The sequence below is a fragment of the Physella acuta genome, unplaced genomic scaffold (genome assembly GCF_028476545.2).
Source record: "Physella acuta isolate Inbredline_101_S28 unplaced genomic scaffold, ASM2847654v3 ptg000032l, whole genome shotgun sequence".
NCBI lineage: Eukaryota > Metazoa > Mollusca > Gastropoda > Physidae > Physella > Physella acuta.
Genome location: NW_026731552.1, coordinates 69,187 through 82,500, shown reverse-complemented (window position 1 = coordinate 82,500; position 13,314 = coordinate 69,187). Strand labels below are relative to the sequence as shown.

General features: G+C 34.7%; 2 protein-coding genes across 2 annotated transcripts; one reads left to right on the top strand and one right to left on the bottom strand.

The window, feature by feature from the left end:
• The first annotated feature begins 5,056 nt into the window (after positions 1 to 5,056).
• Positions 5,057 to 6,457, top strand: LOC131941833 (beta-1 adrenergic receptor-like). Its single transcript, XM_059301394.1, has 2 exons — positions 5,057 to 5,423; positions 5,820 to 6,457. Exons 1-2 carry the CDS (start codon positions 5,057 to 5,059, stop codon positions 6,455 to 6,457), a joined length of 1,005 nt encoding a protein of 334 aa, XP_059157377.1.
• A 3,251-nt stretch (positions 6,458 to 9,708) lies between these two features.
• Positions 9,709 to 10,845, bottom strand: LOC131941827 (octopamine receptor 1-like). The gene has a single exon (XM_059301380.1). It carries the CDS (start codon positions 10,843 to 10,845, stop codon positions 9,709 to 9,711), a length of 1,137 nt encoding a protein of 378 aa, XP_059157363.1.
• Positions 10,846 to 13,314: the final 2,469 nt, after the last annotated feature.

Below are 13,314 nucleotides of genomic sequence, written 5' to 3'. Positions count from 1 at the left end.
TTAGTTAGCAACGTTGTTGTTGTTTTTTTTATTGTTTGTTTGTAGTTTGTTTGTGGGTTTGTGCCACATCTTGTAACTCAATTGTGACCCACTTCTAAAGCAGCTTCAAGATACTTTTCATTTCGAAGACAACACAAGTCTGTGTATTTTTCAATTTAATTAAGCCTTAAGCAATAGTGAATTAACTTGTTCGCAGTGAAACGGGAAGGGACAGTGAAGGGCGTAAGGGAAACACTAATCTCGCGTTGGCTAGAATAGACAATAATTTTTAAAAAATCGCACACAAAATCAATAATTTTAAATATTTCATTGAACACACAAAAATATGAACATATTTTATCAAATCTTACTTATATTTTAGTTGACTATAAAGATTGAACACTTATTTTTTTTTAAATCGCACACAAAATCAGTAATTTTAAATATTTTACTGAACAAACAAAATTATGAACACATTTTTGTCATCCCTTGCATATATTTTATTAGTGCTATCAAGTCTTCTAGACTTAGTAGACTAACTCTCAAGCAAATTGTATTGTATTTGTGGCCTATTAGTTTTACAAGAAATTCTGCTCCATCCTAACCACAATCTTTTTTTTTTACTATCTTTATCTAACGTTCAGCCGCCTTATTGCTGAATTTTAAAAAAAATATTAGTGCTATAAATTATAGGAATAAAAGTATACATATGAGATATAGAATTACAAGTTTCATCAATTCATTTATATATATATATATATATATATATATATATATATATATATATATATATATATATATATATATATATATATATATATATATATATATATATATATATATATATATATATATATAAACATATCAAAAAAGTATTTTCTTGCAGCAACTATTACTTGTCAATATTGGGAAACGGTTTAAAACTTTTTGAATAAATAAAAATAGAAATGATTAGAAAAAAACGTCCCGGATACTAAAATGTTTTCTATACAGTTTTTCATTTTGGGTTAACATTCTCTATGCGCTGTAAAAAATTACTTTTAAAAATTTTTTTCATGATAATGACAGATCCCAAGTAGGTCCTTTAAGAACCTTTGATTGTGTATAGAAGAGAATGCAATCTCAGAAACTCTTCAGCCCGTTGAAGCCTACAACCCAGACCTCTGTGGAATTACTCCTCATTCTGAATAGGACCCTCGATATGTATCATCAGTGTATCAGCAAATCACTTACTGATCCATTACTGTGGTCTGTGTAACTCGATGGTGACGATGAGACATGTATTACATTGGACGAACAGGGAAACTATTGTCTAACAGGCTCAAATAAATCTAAGATACGTACAAATTAGGACGGTCTTCAAACAGTGCTTCTTCCAGACTTTTCGCTCCTAGGGGGGAGTGGGAGGGGGGGCACTTGATATTTTCAGGGTGGGGGGGGGGGGGCGGTCAACATTTTCCGTGGTGGGGGGCGGGGGCGGACACTTGTAAAAGTATACGTTTTCTATATAAATTCCAAGCCCCCCGAAGAGTTGCTTGGAAAAAACTCTGCCTTCAATTTAAAAAAATATATATACCAAACGTAGCATTTACACCGACTTTTGCGTGACAGCTGTAGCAAGATTCTGTCACAGTTTTAAACAAACTGATGTACGTATTCAAATATATAAATCGTACTTAATTAGATTTGTAAGGGGAATGACATGATATTACAGAGAGAAGGAATGTGGCAAGTATTGCTAAAGACCTTACGTTGGCTGACTATTGCTCAATAAAATCAAGGCTTAACCAGGAATCTCATAAGTGATAATACCAAGATAAGGCCTGCTGTACGGGACGTAGATATAATATATATATTGTTTTGTCGTTATATTCATAAATTGTAGGCTATAATTCTACGTGGGTATAATTGGAACACATAGTGGTTGTATGTGAATTTGTGTCTCTTATACTTGTATTAGCAACTACACAGATAATAGCAACATAACTAAAATACACGTTGAATTAAAACACAAAGCTGAATAACTATCAGAATAACCACTTTAATTAAGGATAAAGTTACCACTGATAAGAACCATACCACCCTCATATTTTCTGTATGACAAAGAACCATTAAAACAAAAACACAAGAACACCATAAGGTTTTAGTGTGATGTACGGGTAGTTACAGTCAGTGGACTTCTGTTCGCATATTTTATAGACACACTTTTAATGACTTTTTAAGCTATTGGTTTGAGCCAATAGAATGTGTCTAGTCGGGTACTTGTCGCATTGGGGCATTTGTCGCATTGGGGCATTTGTCGCATTGGGGCATTTGTCGCATTGGGGCATTTGTCGCATTGGGGCATTTGTCGCACTGGGGCATTTGTCGCATTGGGGCATTTGTCGCATTGGGGCATTTGTCGCATTCGGGCATTTGTTTCATTCGGGCAAGTGTTCATTTGGGCATTTGTGGCATTAGTGCATTTGTTCCATTTGGGCATTTGTCGCATTAGGGGAAGTGTCCATTCGGGCATTTGTTCCATTCGGGCGTTTGTTCCATTCGGGCATTTGTTCCATTCGGGCATTTGTTCCATTCGGGCGTTTGTTCCATTCGGGCATTTGTTCCATTCGGGCATTTGTTCCATTCGGGCATTTGTTCCATTCGGGCATTTGTTCCATTCGGGCGTTTGTTCCATTCGGGGATTTGTTCCATTCGGGCATTTGTTCCATTCGGGCATTTGTTCCATTCGGGCATTTGTTCCATTCGGGCATTTGTTCCATTCGGGCATTTGTTCCATTCGGGCATTTGTTCCATTCGGGCATTTGTTCCATTCGGGCAAGTGTCCATTCTTTCGTTTGTCGCATTCGGGAAATAATATTTTAGAAAAACGTCCGAATCCCGTTAAATAGCAAGCACCTAAAAGAAGAAAATTGTTTTGTTAAACAATAATCATACACCCTAACCCTAACATTATCTACTATTATAATTGGCTAATTTCATCTGTCCATTAGCTATCGATCTACACATATAAATTAATTAACTAAATAGTTTAGATAGTTACAAAGAAATCATTATTATGGGTATTGTAAATAACACAAGTTATTTAAAAAGGTAATACATAGATCTCTGACTCAGTTAAGTGTAAAACATACTAGAAACACCCAAACTGTGAAGATTTCCAATACTTTTTTCATGGTTATATATTTACCAAACTTAAATTATTAAATAAATTTTGAAGTTTTAAAGTGAGAAAAGAATTGTATTTATTTGTAAAACGATTTCGCCTTAAGGAACACGGAACTCACCACTGTTATCAGAAGGAAACAGTTTCCAGCTTAACTTTTCCTTGTGATTTATAAAGGGGAACAACTAAAGAAATACCGAACAACGAACAAGCCAAGAAGAGTTACGAAAAAGAGAAATTTGTCTGTTTGTCCATAAGTTGATGATTTTTTATTTTTATTTTACACATTTAGCTCGTATATAGTTTCATTTAGACCTCTTGGACTCTGCCGCCCCCTCCCCCGGAAATTTAAATGCGTACCCCCCCCCCCCCTCTATCCCCTATTTACGAAATTTTACTTCATACGACAAAATGGTCCATTAAAATTTAGACTTATTTTAAAAAAAAAAAACAGATGACAGATGCTAAAATATTATAATTTTTTATTGTTAAAAACTGCACTTTACTTAATGGTTACATCTAGTTTTATGGATCACTGACTGATATCTTTGAAGAAAACATTACAAGATTTACAAATACAGAATTAATTGCAAACATCATCATACCAACTACAGTATGAAACCACAAATACAGAGGTAGTTGTGAACATCAATATACAGTATCAAACCACAAATACAAAGTAGTTAGAAACGACACCATACCATAACAATATCAAACCACAAACACAGAAAAAGTTAAAAACAACTTCATACCATTCAAATATCGAATCATTCTATCGACATGACAAGCTAACGATAAGGACATAGTATCAATACTTAAATGTGTAGAATGTCGAGCGAACAGTTCTCTCGATACGGCAAGCTAACGTTATAGAGACATTTTATTATAACTTAAATGTGTAGAATGTCAAGCGAACAGTTCAAATATACAATGTTAACTCGGTGTTTGTTTTGTTAAAATGTTTACAATGAAAATCGTGATGAATATTTTGGGAATGTGTTTGTTACGTTGTGACGTAATTCTGACAGACCTATACACTCCTTTGTTTGAGATTAGAGCTTTTCATTCTTGTGTATATAAATGATGAAGTAAAATATTTATACATCGTAAAACTGTGTTTTTATTGGTTAATATAAACCAATGATTCTAATTTTAAAATTATATACTTTAATCTAAAATCAAATGATTAGGTTCCTATTAACGGGGTTCAATTTTCTAAACAATCAAGGCAAAAATATTTTTTTTAAAATTCGACTTTTACAAGAAAATACTTTGATGTCACGGCTTAATTAAGACAGCATCCGCCTATTATCAAGCGATTGAAATAAATGCATTATTTTTCCTAATTTCTGTCTTCTTCTAATGCTATGGTAAAAAAATAATATGTGTTAAGGAAAAAAATACATTTGTCTAGTTTAAACACTTTTTACATAATCGGAAAACGTGATAGCTGTGTTGATTGGAAATCGTGATTGCTGTGTTGATTTTCCTTCCCGCGTGTGTGCAAGTTACATAAAATAACGTAACATTTTATCGGCTTGCTGAGCTGCTTATTGATGGTTTGGAATCCAGAGGGAGCGGTAGCTTTTACTACGATCGAACATTTTATCCAATCCAGGTTTTGTATTTAGTTTGGCCGTAGTGGGGATAGTGGAATACTTGATAGGTTGGACGAGTAGGGAAGGAAATCGTGGAGTTCCGGGGCAAATGGTTGTGACAAGAGTAGCATAATCTAACTGGGACTATGTTCGGTTGTAAACATAACGCTTAATAGTGGGTTTAAAGCAACAATATTTATTGGAAATATGTGTTCAAGGTTGTTAAATCTTAAGGTAAAATGATTTTTTTGTTTGTTTTAAAATTAGACAAAATAAATTGACGACTCTGCAGTTTATTGTACCATTGTTTACAATGGACCTTGTGAAATGTGCTAATCTTAGCTCCGCTCATCCTATACAAGATCAAACAAATCCTGGAGATATTGTTATAAACATCTTCCTGACTCTCTTCGCCACCATAGAGATCCTGACGATAACCACCAACGTTGTGTTCCTCCTGTCTTTGCTATGTTCCAAACTTCAGCGATCGAAACCACCCGACTCCAACAAAACCAAAACCAACACCTTGACCAAGATGCTGATGACGTCATTGGCGTGTTCCGACACGATGCTGGCTCTCTTCATGATGTCACTGCAACTCCACGAGCTGACCAGCCGAGGCAGGTGGACGCTGGGCAGCACGCTCTGCGCGCTACGGATACACGTCAACAATCTTCTATGTGCGTGCTCCATAACACACATATTCTCCATGTCCGTGGACCGATATATAGCAGTGTGTAAGCCTTTGTTACACAGACGGCTTAATCGAACCACTGGCTATGTTATGATATCTCTATCATGGGGGATTCCCTTCGTGTTGATATTTATACCCGATATGGCTATGCATGATTACAGTGCTGACAGCGAACAGTGTCTAACTTATAATATAAACTGCGCTTCTGTATATCGATCAACCGTCGTATTGACTTTAATTTCAATAGTGTTTTACGTACCTTACATTGCGACTTACATTCTGTACATCGTTATTTTGTACGAGGTTCAACGATTCCAAAAACGTAAAGTAAAATATGTATCAACTCCTTCTAGACATATTACCATGTCTACTCCTAATTTAGGCAACGGTTTTGAAAACCAGTTACGCACACAGCCTGAAGTTGAATTAAGAATTTTCCGGCAAAATGATACTTCAATCTTTCCGAAACCGGATGGGATAATGACTTTAAAGTACAGTACAATGAACACTGAATTCCAATGTACAAATATAGAAGTAACCCAAAAAAGCCGGGTGTTGTTAAATGATGGTAGGTGTAATTTGCAAGAAGAGCAATGTGCAAATCCGGCGCATAGACAGACTCCGAATGTCGACGTGAGCATTGCAAACACTGGCGCAGATTGTAGCTCAGTCGTCCCATTAGAAAAACAGATCCCTGAATGTGTCATGAGAAAACTTGTAGAAAACAGCCCTCGTCAAACCCCGGAGTTAGCTACAGCCTCTGGACCAGTCCCGGCAGTCAGAAATCTGAAGGCCTTTCGAACCATCGGCTACGTGATGGCGACCTTCACCTTGTGTTGGCTGCCATCTTGGTTATCTGTGGGCGTGTTCACCTCGAGACAAATCTTCATGCCAATATGGCTGCTGTGGACCATGACCCTTGTGGCTTACGTCAGTTCCGCTTTAAACCCTGTGCTGTACTGCTGTAACAGATCCATCAAGCGAGCTGTTGTGGCATTGTTCAAAGTAAATACACATTAAATTTTGTTGTGATGCTGTGACCTATCCGTTTAGATTGCTGTTGTTTTACTTTGTTTCAGTCAGAATGTAATAAATTCCATTATTTAGAAAATCACACTAGCGTTGTATAAAAGTGCATAATTTAAAAACAATTCTTAAATAAAAGATTGCTTACCTACCTACCTGAAATATGTGAGCAGGAGGGACAATAAACTTGAACTGTATATTTTTTTCTATAGAAATATTTACGAGTGAAGCAAACTACTATATTGGTGTTGTACTGTTCCCTAATACAAAGTTTGCTTGCCGTGATAACAATGTGATGCAAGTTCTAGACAGCAGGTTACGGACCTTAAGTCTTCAGAGATTGAATTGTGTCTTTTCCAGAGCTAACGTTAGGTGTGCGTAATTTTTAAATTCACGAATTCTTCCGATAAATAATTAGAATAAAATGTAGTCGATTCTAAAATCATTTTTTTAGAAAAGGCTAGGCATTAAATATATGTTATTACAACTCTATATTATTATTATACATTACTTGTTCATGTAATATTTGTGGCTCTAGATGTGTAAGTTTTCATTCTTTAAATTATGTAAATAAATTGTAATTGCGTATTCTATTTTGGATGCCTTGTTATTGTTTGTGCTTGTTAGAATGTAGTAGTTCTGTTTAAAAATAATTTTTAAAAAAATTACTATCACTAAGTACATAGCAGGCTGTCGTGATCTAGTAGATGTTGGAAATCTCCTTATGAAAAATACATTGCCCTCTCTCTCTCTCTCTCTCTCTCTCTCTCAGAGTTTCTTCCAGGCATCTCTTCGCCCCCCCCCCCACCGAAAATTTTTTACCGCCCCCCCCCCCGAACGGAATGAAATTTATATAATTTATATAGAAAATATATACTTTTAACAGTGTCCGCCCACCCCCCCGAAGAAAGTTTACCGCCCCCTCGAAAATTTCAAGTGCCCCCCCCCCCTCCCCGGAGAAAAAAGTCTGGAAGAAACACTGCTCTCTCTCTCTCTCTCTCTACACACACACACACACACACACACACATATATATATATATATATACATATATATATATATATATATATATATATATATATATATATATATATATATTTTTTTTTTTTTAAATTTATATAATATATATATGGTTTTATTCGTTTGGTCCCATTCAGAAATTGTAACATTATACATTCTGCATCAATGTAATCACAACATTTTATCTTTGAAATTTATAATACGTAGTTAAAAACCGATTAAAGAGGATTTCAGTAACGACATATTTCGGATAATTGTTGTATCATTTTGACTAACATTTTATCTTATACCCAAATACCACAGAAATCTATAGATATCTTCTCTTCACAAGGTTGTTTCATTAACAAGAAGAATTTGATAGTCTACATTTATATCACTCAGTCTCACGATGCATCATTTGAGTAAAATTGAAAATGTGACATTTTTACAATAAGCTGGGAGTGATCTCCGCTACAATTTCTCGAATATTCTTATAAAACTCTACGTGGGTTGCAAATCGGGATATAGACATTATTTTTAATAATTTTTTAAAATTATAACTTCATTTTAAAAAAGCATTTCGAATCAAGTGAAAAGCCAACGATGTGTGAATAATAGTGCGGAATATTAGTACTTTATAAATTCAACGCGTTTTTTTGAGAAATTGGAAATAGCTTAAATTACTACTTTCAATCATCGGAAATTACTCAAACTTTGACAGTGGGCAGATAATTAGATCTTTAACTTATATTTGAAATTTTGTTTATCTATCTGAAACACTATTCAAGTTATAGGCTTTGAAAAACCAAAATAGAATAATTCCCACTTCTGTTTATCGGAAATCGCTGAAAATTTGATACATAACTACACATTTGATATTATACTTATATTTGAAATTTCATCAACCTAACTGTAACGGTAATCAAGTTATCATGTTCACAGTCACACATACATACACACGAACAGAATTGCAAAGCCCAGTTTTTCAAACTCGATTACATATAAAACGCCGAAATTTTGATAAATCTGGATTTAGATTTTTTTCCCCTATATTCTGTATATGATGAAGTACTGAGTAGTAAAACGTTCAAAACTGTCGAAATTTCATGTGATTTTCATGCACGATTACAACAGTTCCTCTATACTCTGTATACGAAAAAGTAAAAAGTTACTATTGCGAAATATCAAAGATTAAAGACGCTCTAGGCACTTTTAGTAGAACTTTGAGTAATACTTCTCAGGCGGATGAAAAGAACTCTAACTATATAAGAGGAGGTACAACAAATCAGCTTATTCTGCAGATCTTAGGAATATATCTGCAACGGTTTCACGATGAAAGAAATCTTCTATACTCTATATACATTATTTTATTTTGTTGCTATTAATATAGGTTTTAATTACACTTTGAAAACAACTAAGTAATGAATTTATACCACTATTTAGGTGCTGGTTTTGTAGTTTTATTTTCATAATTAAAGTCGTTTAAAATACAACAAATGTTTTCTACAATAAAACATACATAAAAATTTGGTGGGTTTTTAAAATATAGAATATAAAAAATAACGTATACAATGTAGACATGGAATTATAATAATTAAAACCAAAAAACGTCTATGGCGCGGTATTCTGCAAAATCAATGTCGTATCAACTAAAATGTACGTAAGTTATGATACCTAATCATTTACATATTAGTGTTATTATCATAAAAAATTGTTAACAATTAAACGCAGAAATACAATGTTCCCCAGTATTTTATAATAATACATGTAAAAAAATTAAGAAGAAAAATTTTAAGAAGGAATAAAATTAAATACATAACTAATGTATTTTTTAAATGGTAATTTTATGTTTTGTTAATAATAGTTCATTTTATTTTGCCAATCGTACACAACATGAAGAGAAAGTGCCTTTATTGCTTATTTAGCAAACGTTTTGTATATTCATTTTGCGGTAAATTAAACAAAAGGATATTTATTCACAGCGACCTGTAGCTTCACAGTGCAGATGGAGTTGTTTATTCTTGTACTATTTACTTTATAAACAATTTCGTTTACCACATCACACGGATTGCCTGTGTGGTTAACGATGTGGAGTTTATTATTTCACAAAACATGGTGAACTTCCCAGCTGCGTGGAATCATGGATTTCCTAACACTTACATGAGAAGTGCGGTCTGCAAGTCTTTTGACTGTTAAGTACGAAATAAAACAGAGATTAAAATCCATGTTAGAATGCTATGGTCGAATCACTTTGAACGAGCTTTTGATTGAATAAACGAATTGACAGCTTGTATGACGGACTGAACAAACGACTTGACAGCTTGTCTGACCGACCTATTGAAACAGCACAGCACTGGGTTCAAGGCCGAGTTACAGTAACCCACCCAGTAGCCAAGTACGGAGAACCAAAATGGCAGCTGATCTTCTGTCAAGAATGGCGGCCCTATCCAAAATGGCAGCCAACAGATGGTGAAACAAATCACCAAGGAACCAATGGTGTAAATGGCCTTGCCACTTCTCTTACCTTGAACTTCAGTTAAACTTTGGTTTGTGCGTAGGTTAATTTCGTCACATTGCCGAATGGTTGAATTTACTTCGTTTGTTGATATATTTGAAACAGAGTCTGATATCACATTCGAGGTGCAGATCTTTGAAATTTCTTCGATGTTGATTGAATTAGTACCAAAAGAAGAGCTTTTTACTGCTAATTTTGGTTTGAAATTATTCCTGTTATACTTTATAACCTTCAGAAGTACAGCCGCATACAACACATAGGCTAGCATACAAGGAACATAAAACGCTAGTACAAAGAAGAACAGTACTAACGAATACACTGACGTATTCAAGGGTCCCAACAGGTTTAACATCGCGGGCAGGGTGTAGAAGAGTAACACTACTGGAAGCAGCCAAGAAACAGAGACCATTACATAACCCGTCCTGACGGTCCTCATTCGATACCACATCGGCTTGTACACGGCCAACAGTTTATCCAGTGCTAGGCAGTTCACATGGAAAATTGACACGGCGCATAAAATGTTAATGAAAGATATTCTAACATAGCATAAATTCTGCCCGTACTTCCAATGACCGTTGCTGATGATTTCTGAAACCCCAAGCGGCATGAGAAAAACACCAAAGATGAAATCAGAAACCGCCATGGACGTCATCAACATCTGCGTTATTCCATGTTTACCAGGAGCCTGTCTCGTCTCCTGACGTCTGGATCTGACGAGGGCGATGATCAGCATCAAGTTGACGACAATTGTAAAGGCAGTTATCACAGAACACACAACAGCTAAAGGCACCAGGACGAACGTACTAGTGGCAATCCCATTGTGTTGCTTGTACTCGGCAAATGTTAAGCTACAAGCTGTTGTATTCATGGAAAATGGTTTTATTTAGCTGTCAACTAAAGGTTCTTCTTAAACCAATCTAATTTTAGAGAACGAATGAATTAGTAGCTTGTATATTATTTATAAATAATCAAAGCAAATGCATAGTATTACAAGTCCCGTAAGTTAATAGTATAAACCATACATGTGTAAAATGTTAAAATCAAACGTAACAATAATATTACTACCCTTACAAGTTTATTAAGAAAAGTCACAACGTATACACCTGTCAAATATATAAAAACTCCAGTAACAAGAAAACACTACATTGAAGTATCAAATATTTCGTCTCAACTGAGCTTTTTCGTGGTTGCTGTGTTTATATTTAAAAACAAAACCAGTTAAACCAACCAAATCACATCTAATAACGGCTTTACCACTGATCATACGTAAAACTTACCGATACAGATAGAATCAGACGATAAAGCCACATTGTTTCTATGAGAATTGTTTGCCTGTACCGTTGTTATGTTGACTATATGTTATCGCGGCGATTGCACCACAAATTGAGGCTCGACATTGGAGGTTTATTGAAGACAAATAAACCATTAGTAGATGATTACTGGTGATATTTATCATGAACTTAAAATGAAAGCTGCCAGTCAACGTTCCATGTTAAATATGTAACTCGTTTATCTCAGACACACAACGCTGGAAACAAGTTAATAGACCCGTGAGTCACAGAAAAGCTTCTAGCACATCAAAGGGGTTGAGGTGTGTGTGTGTGGGGTGGGGGGGGGGGTGGGGTGGTGGCGAGGGGGGGAACCCACGCATTGAGCCCGGGTATTAAATGTCAGAATTTTATCGAGATTACTAAGCTATTTTTTTTTTATAAACTACTAGACTACCCGTTATCTGGCTAGATAACTGTGGGTTTCGGGGGTCATCCATAAATGACATCACGTCTGTCACTTATAATCACAAAATAACTATACCTCTCATTCAAAAAGACGTTTTTTTATCTTTAAAGAAAAACACTGATTTCGACCGAGCATGGGTCTGACCACACTATTCCTTCATATAATGACGTCACATGTGACCTACTAAACTCAACTTCACCTGCCCAGTGTCCCGCAGAGTCTCAGACAACATGTTTTTTTTTCGTTTAAAAAACAATTACGGTCGAGCATGTCTCTGACCACACTATCCCTTCATATGCTGAGGACAAAGAAAAAGAAGAACTCTACTTCACCTGCCCTGTGTCCCGCGAGGTCCCGATAGGCTTCTTCATCATTCACGTTTATAAAAACAAAAATTGAAAAAAATAACTTTGTCGTTATATGTCTCGAAGCCGTACCACCCGCATGGAAGCCATTACACTACCATCTTAGCTTTATTATATGGGTACGGGGTAACCAATGTAGAATTAGTCCTATAATGTACTGCAAAGTAAGAAACCAGTTACGCGAATAGGTCATATTATTTTAACTTTAATTAGGGGCCTATATCCGAAATTAGCCAATTCCATAGCTAAACAAAGATTTATATTAATAATTAAGGGCTGAAATAAATAGTTTAGTATATATTTCTAGATTCTAGATGTAGAATTTACGCTGGGTCTAGATTCTAGTTTTGGCCGTAACTCTAGATCTAGATTTAGATCTAGGTCTAGAACTTAGATAGATAAATCCCATGCATTCTCGAATTAGATGATCATTGAAGCTAAACAAAGATTTATGTAAAATAATTAAGGCCTGTAATATATTCTAGATGTAGAATTTACATTAAGTCTATATCTAGTATTTACGTTAAGTCTAGTGACCTAGCTAGATTCATAACTATTTATTCCTTCGACAGCTGATCTGTGGATCTAGAGAAATTTATTGTATAGGCCTACTAAAATAAAAAGAACTGTTAAAAATTGATAATAGTGTTGAAACAAAAAGAAAATTGCAAAAAAAAAAGACGCTTTGTTAAAGCTATAGCCGACAAAACATATAGCTTTATAAAGCGTTAAAGTTCTGAATGGGCAACGAAATCTTGTATGGAAGCCGCCTTTGTTGATGTAAAAAGTAAATAAATCATGTGACGACACTATTCTCTATAAGTAAAGTCATTGTTCTGAACTTCTGAAATTTACGTGGTTAATCTACCAATGAATAAATCAATAAATTAAGTAACGTCTTTAAATTAATTTGTGATTAACTGTCTGAAAAATAAAATTGTTCTCTGCCTACATACTATTTTACAGCTCTACACATAGTGCAGACTCTCTCTTGTAACCAAACGGACAAACAAACAAACAAAAATATAAATACTCAAACTTGTAAAGAAATCGCAGTTTTATTAGTATATAGATATTTTTCAAACGTCACTAAAACACTAAGAATAGGAACAATGTCAACAATGTCACCAAAGTACATTAAGAAAAGAAAAAAAAAGAAAAATATGAATATTTAAAAGTATAAATAGCCTAATCTAGAAGCCCATAATAATTAATTGGTATTTTGTTCACTGATT

Excerpts from the sequence above, each read along its gene's own strand:
- LOC131941827 (XM_059301380.1), bottom strand. The coding sequence starts at position 10,845 with ATGAATACAACAGCTTGTAGCTTAACATTTGCCGAGTACAAGCAACAC.
- LOC131941833 (XM_059301394.1), top strand. The coding sequence starts at position 5,057 with ATGGACCTTGTGAAATGTGCTAATCTTAGCTCCGCTCATCCTATACAA. Across the intron at positions 5,424-5,819 it reads ACACGTCAACAATCTTCTAT|GCAACGGTTTTGAAAACCAG; the intron begins GTGCGTGCTCCA and ends CTCCTAATTTAG.